We start from the raw sequence: 13413 nt of genomic DNA, 5'->3' as shown, positions 1-13413 counted from the left end.
TTTCCAGTGTCTTGTAATAGTGTTTAGGATATATGAGACGCCCTGGATATGGATTCCCCCATTTCCAAGATACCGATGGCGTTGTTTTTTCTCTGATTCTCTTAGCCGCGGCGTGAGTTCCCTGTTGCTCTCAACTAGATAACAAGACTACGTAAGAGGGAAGGAGACTCTGCACGTATATAGGGCTTGGACGCGTGTTCATACTGACTGCACATGCAATGGTCACGCGTTTTGCACGTGGATGGTTTGGGCAAATTTGCACGGTTGTGCTAAACGTTATGTATAAGTTACTTTTTCGCGACAATATAATTTTTTAATTCATTTTAATTTTAATTCGAAATATTATTGCTTTCAGGAAATGTTCGAAATGTTCACATAGAAGACATTGAATCAATAAGTACACTTTCGTATTATTATAATAACCTATAACATCTTAAACATGTTCATCATGTACGACGTGCCTGCACCTAATGAAGAACCACAGACGAGTTCAGCATGCTTTGCTACTGTTTACAACGTGGGTTCACATGTTCTGCGTGTCCGTTCTCAAAGCCTCAAAAGCGAGGATTCCTTTCTTCCCGTGGCGCCTTGGTCCATCTCCAGCGGCGCGGTCAGGGAACTCTCACGGTTGTATACACAGACGCTCAAGATTGTGTCTATTGAGTTTTAAGTCGTCTTATTATTATAATGTACTGTTCTTACCATAGATTGAATACCAGCGACGACTCTTTCTTCTGGTCTTTTACTTAGTGGCGCCGGGCAACGCATCCTGCACCGTAACAGAGCTCAGAGAGACGTGAAATTATGAAATACACGCTCTATTTCTTTGTTCTGACGTTGTATGGGTGTATTCAAAAAGTAAAAAATAGTTTAACGAACTTTTTAATACTTAACTCAACCAATTAAAGTGGGCGGATATCAGCAGAATTTCTGCGGAGAGTTCAAATTTCTTGGTTTCGCTATGGGCTGACCTGAATCTGAACGTTTGAGTGTTCACTGATATCTCTGTAGATTGTCCAATCCAGTCGGTCTAATCGATTAGTTTTCTTATTAGCTTTTAGTTAAGTATCTTCCAGCGCTTCAAGGCTAGAGGTCTGTAGACTCCACACACAGGGCCACGTTGCAGGTCAGTGTTACGCCAAATATACAGCAGCTCGTGTATGCCGGGTTCTTGTGTCCACTCTATGTGGAGGGGCGGTGGGGTAATCTAGTGGATAAAGCGTTCGCTCGTCACGCCGAGGACCTGAGTTTGATTCCCCACATGGGTTCAATGGTGAAGCCCATTTCTGGTGTCCCCTGCCGTGCTATTGCTGGAATATTGCTAAAAGCAAACCCACTCACTCACTCACTCACTGTAGACTCCGGACAAGCTGTGCTTATCGTTGGCTAGGTAGACAAGGTTGATTGCGTATCAACCTACACCGATTAGTGGGTAAGTGCTCGGTTACTGGTATGGTACAGATTCGACTATTATTCGACTGACGTTTTTAGCTCGACTTGTTCAGACTGTGGAGTTAAACAAGATCCAAATATTCATGTTCTAACCATTCTTCACTAAACTTCAGTATACGAAATATCACCCACGGTACTACGACAGTGCTCTGAGATTTAACACTTCTTGCTGTTGGGTTATGTCGTAGCCGGCAGTATTACAGTATATCAAGCAGCGTGCAGATAGTCGAGCAACAGTTCACGCTCCACAATATTGCAGATACATCGTCTGTATCCAAATGTGTTTTCTGGTTTCCTGACACACTACGGCCGCAGTGAACAAAACATCACTTTTATAAAGATACAAAGAAATAATGTTTTGGTCGGTTTTGTTTTGGGTTTTTATGAGAAAGGTGAGAGTGGAGTGTCGGATTTGCCCTTTTGGCGAGCACCTGGTGTAATTACCAATTGTCAGCGATCCATTCAAATAGTTTCACAGCTTATTTTTCATTTTTTGCCCAATGCAATCTGTTTGACTGGATATCAGGGACTGGTTATCCCCTGACGTCGACACTGTATTAGAGCAGTGTGCGAAATAGCCACTGGCCTGCTAGTCCGTGGCTAGTAAAAGCCCAGTTGGGTCAGTTAAATCTCCACAGTCACTAGGCCGTCTGGCTAGTGAATTTCCATGGGGTCATTATTTATATTTAAATATATCACTCTCTCCGACTTGTTAAGTTATAATACACTTTTAAGTCATGCAAGGTTATGGCCTGATATATGATGGTATTTTACCTCTTTGTAATAGTTGGCTTAGTTTCTACATTCAGATTTTAATGCTGGTGAATTATTTTGTGGGCTAGTAACTTTAAGACATAGCTAGCCCAACTGGTTAGCAAAATTTGGAAACTATTTCGCACATTGTATTAGAGACATGAAGATCACACATGGCACCAATTGTAATCCCGACATTTAATCAGGTCAGCGGTATTCTGCCTGAGGAAGTATCACAGAAAACAAAGTTCATCTTCTGATGCCAAAGGCTGTGAATACATCTACTAGTGTTTACCTTTCATGGCTAAACATTCACGTGGGTTATTTTCTTTCATAACCTCATCTCGTTGCGTCTTCTGCTTTAACAAAGCAAACCAATTTCTTGACTCGTGGCATTTTCACAACAGCCTCAGAGGGTTGGAATTAGCACTTGTTTGCTATACATCTGTGTCCTGACGAGGTGATATTAATTAGTTCACAGCCCAGATCAATCGGACGACGACTTGTCATTGGTCAGTACGCATATATGACACTGTCTTTATAATATATTGATGATGTTATTGTTGGCGATAAAGGCTATTGATTAAGCCTGGGCAAGCTAAATCCCATGTGTTTGAAATATGCATGCTTGTCATTAGCTGTCAATGCAAAGTAATTGCACGTCAGTAGAGTAAACAGAGAGTCTTGGGTGTGGGAGTCGGCTTTTGTTGGTACTCGTTCAACATAGGAATCTTCAGTGTCCACATAAACATGTGGTCATGGCCATACCCGGTCGTACTTGTGGAGTGACTGAGTGAGTGAGTTTTGGTTTTACCCCGCTTTTAGCAATATTCAAGCAATATCACGGCGGGGGACCCCAGAAATGGACTTCACACATTGTACCCATGTGGGGAATCGAACCGGATCTTCGGCGTGACGAGCAAACGCTATAACCACTAGGCTACCCCACCAGCCCGGAACAAGTTGAAGACTGACAGCAGTTGTTACATGAAGATGTGTAGATCCAAAGTGGAGTCTGCTAATGCCTACAGTGGCCTATAAACGACTTATATACACGTGGTTTGATCAATGACTATCTGAGTGAGTTAGTTTTACGCCGCTTTTAGCAATATCCCAGCAATATCACAGCGGGGACACCAGAAATGGGCTTCACACGTTGTACATATTGTGGGGAATCGAATCCGGGTCTTCGGCGTGACGAGCGAACGCTTTAACCACTAGGCTACGCCACCGCCCCTAAATGTGGATGTGTCTTCAGCGTGACCTTCGTTTGGTCAATGAAGTGATGTGGTCCTGTTCATTAATACCTTTTCACTAAACAGACGATTTTAATTTATATTTTTTTCTGACATAAAAGAGAACTGACCCGTCTGGACTAACCTAGTGGCAGCAGGTCAGATGTCTTCCATCCTGCTCAGAAATAGTCTTCAAGTGTTCATAGCCTCTGGTCAGTATCACTATGCGCCAGTTTGGAGCACTGGATCATCTGAGGCAACTTGTCTCGCTGGTTCTCTGCTTGAAGAGTCCATTCTTCATGGGACTGAGGGAAGGGTCGGCCTCGTGGATGTCTGGTTCGGCAATTTCCTCGTCATAGATCATCGGAATCGGAACTGTCTCATGGGTGAAGTAGGAGCTGGTCGTCTTGAGTGCTGAAAGGTCTTCTGGCGAATGATTGCGTTGAGGCTTGTTCCAGGACCTACGTTACTGACCCACTGTGGTACACTTCCCTGGCCAGCCACCCTGTAAACATCCTGTTAGTGGCAGGTTGATGGGTCCGCGCCAGTAGCAATCTAATAGGACTTGTTCACCATCGTTCCCTTTCCGTCTTAGAATGTGCCATGGTTGGAACCAAGACATTTACGAGAGTCATTTTCAAAGCTCCTTAATCTCTTTGAGTTAACCAATTGGAACGAAAGATCGGTCATTTCCTGTAAAGAAAATGCTCTGAATTATCGCCAGAACACTTGCGATTTAACTTGCGATAGAAGCATATACTACAAGATGGTCAGGCCCCGATTTCAAACTGAGTTTGAAACAGATGAATTTTTAACTCAACTGCATTTTTAAAATAAAGAAAGATCAAACAACTTAAGTAATCTATCTACCAGACTCAAATTGTTTTCTATGTTTGGGTTTGATATCGATTTCAGTTCCCTGCGTTTTCTCAATTTTCTCAAAACTCAGACTTAAGTTCGTTTCGAGAAATCGGGACCAGTTTATTAACACTGTATGCATTAGTGATGTTAATGTATTTGTCTGCTACTTGCACACCCATGAAGATCCGGGTTAGAATTGGTGTTCAGTAACCCGCTAACGGGATCGGGTGGTCAGGCTCGCTGACCTGGTTCACACATGTCATCGTATCCCAATTGCGTAGCTGGATGCTCATGCACTGTTTGCAATACTTTACTTTGCCAGTTGGCCATCAAGGCCTGCTGTCGCCTGCAGGAATACCAGGGAGTGAAACTGTAAGTTCTCGTAATTATAACATGGTGGATCATGGATGATTCCAGAACGTTAATAAAGAAAAAAAGGGAAAGATTCCAGTTGAAAAAAGACATAATTTACTGAGGGCCACAGGGGCCTGCAGATATTTGAAACTGCCGGCCCGATACAATAACAACCGGCGCTAGACTGTCTGGTTCAGACTTGGTTATTTTGGTTATTTACAGACCGCCGTCATATAGCTGGACTTTTGCTGAGTGCGGCGTTAAACAACAAACCAACAAACCAACCAACTGCTACTTCACGGAGTGAAATGGGTCTGACTGACCACTGCAACTTATACACCAGGTTCTAAGTGACCATTTCTCCCCTAAATACCCGACCCGTGTAAAATGATGTTTGATGACCGAATTAAAAAACATGCTCCAAAACACTGTATGTAACTATGAGAACAAATTGGCATATGATGTATTAAATAACTGAAGGAAGAAGGTTCCATCAACGTCCAGTGTGTTTTAATTTTCAGTTCAGTTTGACAATACCGATTTGAAACTTATAATCCATGATTTAAAAGTATATTTTCTTTCAGTTTCCCAACCTGTTCAGATCATCGGTCCCTATAAATCCCGGCGTTCTGAACCCCAAACAAACCAAATTACAAACAGTCCTGGTCTCGCAGTGTTTGTCTCAATCAATCGTTCATCCCCATCCCGAAGTAGGGATGTAAGAGTTCCGTATATCGTCGTCCACGTTGCCTATGAGCGATGTTAGAGAATCGTGCAGTCAGTTGCAACCAATGGTTTGTCAGGTTCAGATTCCATGACTTCCAGGTGAATGACTGTTATATTACTGATGGTGATGTACATAAGCAGTCATTCGCCCAGCCCGTAAGACTTACAGCTTGGAAAGTGGTTAGCCATCTTCCCTAAAATAAGGAAATGGGGGCAGTAAGTTATATGCATCATATTCCATAATCTCGTAATTACAGTATAGTAGCTCTCAGTAGTATACTCGGATTCCCATCGACAAGGATTATGGTGTAGTGAATCTTAGTGGTTAACTGGGATTCTCCCAACAAGGATTATGGCGTTAACTGGGATTCTCCCAACAAGGATTGTGGCGTTAACTGGGACACTCCCAACAAGGATTATGGTGTAGTGAATCTTAGTGGTTAACTGGGATTCTCCCAACAAGGACTATGGCGTTAACTGGGATTCTCCCAACAAGGATTGTGGCGTTAACTGGGATTCTCCCAACAAGGATTATTGCGTTAACTGGGATTCTCCCAACAAGGATTATGGCGTAGTGAACATACCTTGCCTATAGTGGTTAAAGTAGAACTCACGCTCCCCACCCACAGCTCTTTTACAGACCAAGCCCTAATCTTACTGGTAGACCTTGCCTACAACGGTACAGTTCCATAGCCACACCTGTTTCACAGTGTGACCCCCAACCTTACTAGTGAACATAGACTTGCAATGGTTACAGTAAAACATCTCCCCACCCCGATCAACTCCCTCACCCCTCACCCCTACCCCCACCCCGACAATGCTCACATACTGCTTCCACAGGTTTCGGTGCGTTAGTCCACCTCTGCACACCGACAACAGGTAAAATGTAATCGACCGCCCCGCTCTGTCACGTCAATACCTAGCCCTCACAGGCAACATCTGGTGCCATAGACAAGGCTCCCACCTCCTGCCTATAGAAAATGTCTTAATGATTCGTTCTTGTTCAGTAGTATGAGTGCTTGAGAATTGAGGTTAGGCGCTAGGGATCTAGCTTATTATCTGGAAATGGCCGCTGTGCTCCATGTCGGGATGGCGACACCCAAGGTAGGTTTGTAAAAGTAGTGTACAAAAGAATTAATTACCGGAGTTCTCTATTTCACCTATGTCCCGTTATAATGATCTTGATGTGTTTGCTGACGAAAGTCCCTTGTGGTTAACATAAGAAATAGTTAAAATAGTGAAGTATTTTCAGTACTTCAAAATGCATGTGAACAGTACTAAATAACACTGCATCCCTCAGAGCCAAATACCTATTTGATGTATATTTGATAGTCAGCGTCAGTTCATCAAAATTCGATACCAAACAATATGCTTGTATTTCTAGCATTACATTGTACATAATTATTTTAACAAGATAGTAGGGCGTTTTAAAACTATGTCACCTGAAAATGAAAGGTGTCATCTTTGATGAATCTCAATGAAAGGTATTATCTATTATCAATGTAACGCGAAAAGTGATCAAGCAACAGCGAAACAGGATATGTCATGTTACAATGTTGCCTAGCAAATATTACCTCAGTAGGAACACCACTGACATTTGCACACTAAGAAAACCATTTAATGGCAGGAATTATTGTTTTCATCGATCTATGAGGCTGACGACAGGTGGAGAAACTCGTGCGTTACATAGATACCAACGGGGATATTTAAGGGGGTCCTGATGAACAGAGCATTTAAGATGTTGTAGTAGATCTACAACAGTGTAGACCCTTGGTTTTCACTGACCATGGGAAATACTAAGTAGGCTAGACATCCTGGCGGATACAAATTCTGTATATGGGTACATGTTACACCGTCCAGGTCAAACAACGCTCACCGTAATTGTTTGTGAACAATCATATGTCAACCCTAATCTTGTAGCGACATAATTTCAGCCAAGCCTTTTGATACACACACTCACTTCATATTGGTTTTAATGTTATAAACAATTATTGAACAAACACGCCTTCTTTAAGTACCTCCTTTCACATGGCACCACACGTGTTGGGGGCCATTTTGAAATATTGGAATTTAAGATACATGCTGGTAGATACACAGATTGGATTATATTTTATATCACAACCATAGTTTCAGTGTGTATTTTCCTATTTTTTTAAAGGCGTATGTTATGTTACAGACACCCGTGTTCCCAGTTCCTGAACTGTCCCTATTGTGATCCTAATCCAGATAGATCTGATAAAATAAATAAACAGATATATATCTGTTCGACTATCATTTAGTCAAATGTGTCTTGGCTTAATAGAGTCTCAATATTACTGCAAGCTAATGTTACAGGAATGTTTTAGGGTCCAAAATATCAATGTTATAGGGTCCAAAATATCAATGTTATAGGGTAGAAAGTATCAATATTATAAGGTCCAAAATATCAACATTATCCATAATATCAATATTATACTGTACAAAATATCAGTATTATATGATCCAAAATATCAATGTTATAGGGTCGAAAGTATCAATGTTATAGGGTCCATAGTATTAATATTATACGGTCCAAAATATCGGTATTATACGGTCCAAAATATAAATGTTATAGGGACGATAGTATCAATATTATAGGGTCCCGGAATGTATCAATATTATAGGGTTGAAAGTATCAGTATTATAGGGTCCATAATATCAATATTATATGGTCCAAGATATCAATATCACAGGGTCCAAAATATCGACATTACAGGAACGGGTTTTGTAACTTCTGTTTATCATGTTGAGGAGCTTGCTAATGATCATATCTGAATACGCGTCTGACTACAGGCATTGTTGTCCAAAGCGCCGCCCATAACACTGTTTAAAGTAGTGGTATAGTTTATGTTCTAAAATATACCCTGGTAACACTGATTAGCAAGTGGTTTTAGATTCAACCCATATGAACAAAATATTTAACAAACATGCATTTACACTTTGATGAAGGACGGAACCATGCTTATAAAATGGCGACGAAATGGGCACGACTTGCCATTCGGCATCACACGGATTGACTGGACCGGACACGAGCGGCGTCCGTCGTGCGGTTTATGCCGCAGCACCACTGTGATGCATGTCATGAGATTCACGCTGATGTAATGCTGACTACAGCACAAATACTACTCCACCTCTCGCTGAATGTAATCGACCCATATAATCAAGCAGTGCACTAGTTTTGAATTGGCAAACGATATGTAGATCCAGAATTACAATTTGAATTTTCGGTTTGAGGTGAGGTGAGGTGACATTGGGTTTAACGTCGTGCTTGAAACGATATATGTAGATCCTGCAGTACTAGCCCAACTTACAATAATCAGTTCCCACAGACAATGGCGGTTACTGCTCAGGCGGCAGTTTCGTCTTTGGTATGTTTGACCTCAGTGTTTTAAGTATCGTTATTATTCTTGTTGTTTGTTTGTTAGTTTGTTTGTTTGATGGTTTGTTTGTTTGCTTTTCACTCATTATTCCCTTGGGATGCGGTTAGCATCTGGCCTACAGTAACGGTTCTCTTCCTGAGCCTCTCCGCTTGTCGTGAGTTCGAATCTCACATTTACCCTCGGGACGTTACCACTGTACATGAATTCGATGACTTCTTCAAACTGAATAACCTTCGTCATTTAATGCGTTCCTTTCACATAAGTCAAAGGCGTCAAACCCAACTCACTAGTAAAGTATATACTTTCTGAATCTGTGTATGGTTAACCTATTATTTACTTGTTGGTTGATCCGTGTATCTGTCTGTTCTAGGTGTTGACTGTTTGCCGACGATGGAAGAGTCGGCCCTGACGCTAGGGGTGACATCAAACTACACCAAATACGACAGCACAGAGACGCTCATCTCCGATGATGCGGGAAAGAACTACGGCGGTATGACTGCAGACCTTAGCAACAACCTGGGCTACCGACTGCGCAGGCGGAAGGAAGTCCTCAGCCAGCGGAAGCTCATCGTTGACATCAGCTTCGTGCTTGGCGTGCTGGGGATCGGATTTGTGATAATAGACACAGAACTTATTTTCAATCAAGTGACTTCTGCGGACTCGGGGTTATCAACAGCATTGCGTGTGTTGACCTCAGCTACGACGGGAGCACTTCTCCTGGCGGTGGTGGCCTATCATGTTATAGGGCTCCGATTGCACATGGCTCGCGCGGGATTCTCCGACTGGAGGTTGGCTATGACGGGTAACAAATGGATTAAACTCATCTTTGAGCTGATCGTGTGTATGATTCATCCTCTGCCGTTCTTAGACATTCCAATACAGACTGTATCAGTCGCCTCACAAGGGAATACCCTGAAGACGTCAACGATCCCAATCAACGCAATTCTGACAATCCTCATGTTTCTCCGGCTTTACCTGTTTGGGCGTTTTATTGTTGTACACAGTAAACTCTTCCTGGATACTTCAGTTCAAAGTCTTGGGGCTCTCAGTCGCGTCAAGATCAACGCCCAGTTCGTGTTCCGTGCGCTCATGTCCACCATGCCCGGTGTCGTGCTGACCACGGTGATGTTTGGGATGTTCATCATCAACAGCTGGAACCTCCGCGTGTGTGAGATGTACACCAGCCCCGTCGAGGACGACCTCGCCAGCTTTCCTCAGGCCATGTGGCTCACAGCCGTCACCTTCCTTACCGTCGGCTATGGAGACCTCTTCCCACACAGCTACTGTGGCCGCCTTATAGCGGGGTGGACCGGCCTTATGGGGGTCGGAATCATGGCACTCTCTGTTGCTGTCCTTGCCAAAAACTTAGAACAGTCTCGCTCAGAGAAGTATGTGCATACATTTGTACAGCAAATAGCTTTGGACAAAAAGCGTAAACACGCAGCAGCGAACATTATTAAACAGATGATCAGGATATATAAAATGAGGAAGGCAAAGCTTCCTGAGAGGTCCTCGCAAATGCTACTCCACAGGACCAAGCTGTTGAAGGCCATCAGGTCCATGCATGAGGCACAGTTCGTGAAGATCCACCTGCAGGAGTGTACAGTGGGGCCGGTAGAACTAGCCACGGGGTTGAACGACATGCAGGCGTGCATCAAGTCTGTCCAAGAGGAGCAGAAGCATCTGGGTCAGAGGATCGCCACCATAGAAGCACTGTCTCTCAGCATGAGTGCACAGGTTCTGGAAATCAAGGAGATCATAGCCAAGAAGAAGATATTCTAGGAGGAGACGACGACAACGACTACGAACATGCGAGTGATGATTCTGAATACAACAACGGTGATCATGAAAATCAGGTGTCCACGGTGTTTACGGAGTTTCGATAAAGGTGATGATGGTGTTGATGACTGCTAATAACGTCAACGTTTCCTGAGAGATTCTGAAGAGGATGTTGGTGATAATGCAGAGGATAATGGCTACCGTGAGATTCTGAACAATGTTAATAACGACGATATCGCTCATTATGAAGCTCCGAAGAGGATGACGATGATGATGACGATAATGAAGATTGAGAGCTCTGTTAGAAAGGCGATAATAGAGATCATAAGATTCCAGTGATGATAGTACCGATGATGTTAACTCCTGGAATTCTTCAAGACAAGACGGAATAACGGCCGGATTGCACTTACTGTGAGATCGGTGCACATGATGCCAATCACTGGAGTCTCTGACATATGGCTGGAATATTGCTGAATATTTCGTTAAATAATAAACAATACACCGTGCACCTGTTGTGGTGAAACATTAGTGAGCATTACAGGGAGGGAGATGTTGATGTTATGAAACATTATTGAGCATTACAGAGCGAGAGAAGCCATGCGCTTGGCAATGAATACAGAAGACATCCTATGACTTAAAAACTAGTCGGTCGAGTTAAAATGTTATGTCCTTCTTCATCAGTGTAGTGTAATGATGCAAGCACAGAGTTACTAGTCCGTTCGCTAGGATACATTATCTTCTTTAATGAGTTTCCACATAAAATGCACTGGGTGTTTGGAATCGTGCAACTACGTGCACATTAGTTGCTGAATAAATAATCATCGCCATTCACTAACCATTCATACTTATAAGGGGAGTGGTTTTTTAGAAATATTGATTTTATGAACAGTTTATGAAAAACGTGCACATTAGTTGCTAAATAAATAATCATCGCCATTCACTAACCATTCATACTTATAAGGGGAGTGTTTTTTAGAAATATTGATTTTATGAACAGTTTATGAAAAACGGGAAATTATTTCGAATATGCCAACGCTTTTCTTTTTTGCAATGTTATCCTTTGATGGTTTTGCATATTTAAGGAAAAGGTTTGGTTTAAAGGGGAAAAGGTGACTGATTTAGGTTCTGGGGCACACACAGCATATGCTGCCGATTAAACAGACTCCTTTAACGTATTTAGATAAGTTCGTTATAACTGAAAATTATGAAACCAAAGCTTAAGTTGATAGAGGGAAGGAAAGATATTCAATTACATTCAATGTTGAGTATGTACACAGTTGACTCCCGTTATATCGAATGTTTGACAGAAAGTAGTCCAATATATCGAGATAAACGAGTGTGATATTTGAGAGTCGACTGATAGTCAATATAATATAACCAAAGATAATACAGTATATCAAACTCCAAACTTCCTCGACATAAAAGCTGATTTTATTGTACCCAAATTATTCGTGACTTCAAGGGATGACGTCACTCAGTATTACGCTTGTCACGTGACACGTATGATGCAGCATTGGTTCATTGCAGTCACATGACCTATATAATGTCAATCAATCTCAGGTTCGGACAGAGTGTGTCCACGCGAAGTAATATATCACCGCATGTAAATAATGTTTTGGCACATTTTTATTTCTTTGAAGAATGTATAGAATTATCACAGACACTATTTGGTTCATTTCAATACAATAATGCACAATAATTTCAAGTTCACCCCTACGGGTATGCTATTATACAGAGTACAGGTCCCAGGGCCATGTTCCTCATGCAATCTTAGCCCTTAAACTGTCCTGTTTCACAAATTTAACAAAGTTTTAAGTCTCATGGGAATATTTTATTAAAATTTAAACAGCGATCATGTGCAAACACTTGTTGATTGGATATTGGACACATTATAATTGCTATTTTAATATTATAACGTTAAGTATGAGTTGCGATCGTCTCAGCTCTAAGATAGCTTTGAGGAACGGCCCAGGTTTGTTTTGTATAATTTCTCCATTGTTGTGTATATGTTTAGTGATGAAGAATTATTGTGCTTGTTGTGTTTTTGTAATCACAGTTTGGACATTGCCTTGTTGTACAGTGCTATATGCAATGTGTAAATGTGTTTGAATTCGAAAAAAATGTTAATTCATTTAAGATAATCAATCATTTCGAAACAATTTACCCCCAAAGGAGCTTTCTGGTAAATTTGTTTCATCAAAATTCTCGTTTATGTGATGATATTTTTTACTAAAACAGCCGTAACTTCGGCATAACCGTTAGTACCGCGGTCTTTACATCAGTTTTAAGTTTATTAAATGTTCAATATTGCATAACAAAATGCATGCTTCATTTCTTGTGAATAATTCATTATCGGAAATTGTGATGCTGAACATAGATTTTGCGGCTTCAGAATTGTTTGGGTTTTTAAGATTGATTTTATATTTTAAGTTAAAGCACGATGGTCCGATGCAATGTGAATAAACCCGTCACGTGCCTCTATAGCCTCTAAGCTGTGAGCAGCGTGTTGCCGCCATAATCAATGCATATACAATATATGTGCTGCACGACTGTTTAGAATATCAGCTGCGTCAATAGGCTAACTGTTTGGAAATATCCAAGGGTCCTCTTGGTAATTTCTTAACATTCCTTATCCGGGATCTGTACATAGATAGGGATGTGTTACAGTGGAAAGTCATTTGTTTCGACTCTGGGGAACCACCACAAATAGCCATAGTTACGAATTATCAATGTTCCATACCTCGTTACTATGACAACACGTGTTCTTGAGAATTTGGACAAGATATCTTTGACGTCTGGTATTATGAAAAATATATTTTTAGTTGATAATGAAGCTGTAAGCCTTCTGACTGTAA

The 13413-nt window shown here is 41.6% G+C and overlaps 1 protein-coding gene across 1 annotated transcript in view; it reads left to right on the top strand.

Moving 5' to 3' along the window:
* The window catches only part of LOC124276885 (small conductance calcium-activated potassium channel protein-like), a 71183-nt gene extending 59737 nt beyond the window's left edge, over positions 1-11446 (top strand). Inside the window, exon 3 of the mRNA XM_046712552.1 lies at positions 9150-11446. Within this exon, the coding sequence (XP_046568508.1) occupies positions 9170-10561 (1392 nt within the window). The 5' untranslated portion in view covers positions 9150-9169 and the 3' untranslated portion in view covers positions 10562-11446. The remainder of the gene's footprint in view (positions 1-9149) is intronic.
* The last annotated feature ends 1967 nt before the right edge of the window (positions 11447-13413 follow it).

Source organism: Haliotis rubra, unplaced genomic scaffold (assembly GCF_003918875.1).
Source record: "Haliotis rubra isolate DU_JTF1 unplaced genomic scaffold, ASM391887v1 Scf215, whole genome shotgun sequence".
NCBI classification, from domain to species: Eukaryota; Metazoa; Mollusca; class Gastropoda; order Lepetellida; family Haliotidae; genus Haliotis; species Haliotis rubra.
Note: the sequence above shows the minus strand (reverse complement) of the source record. Positions and strands in the feature narration are given on the sequence as shown.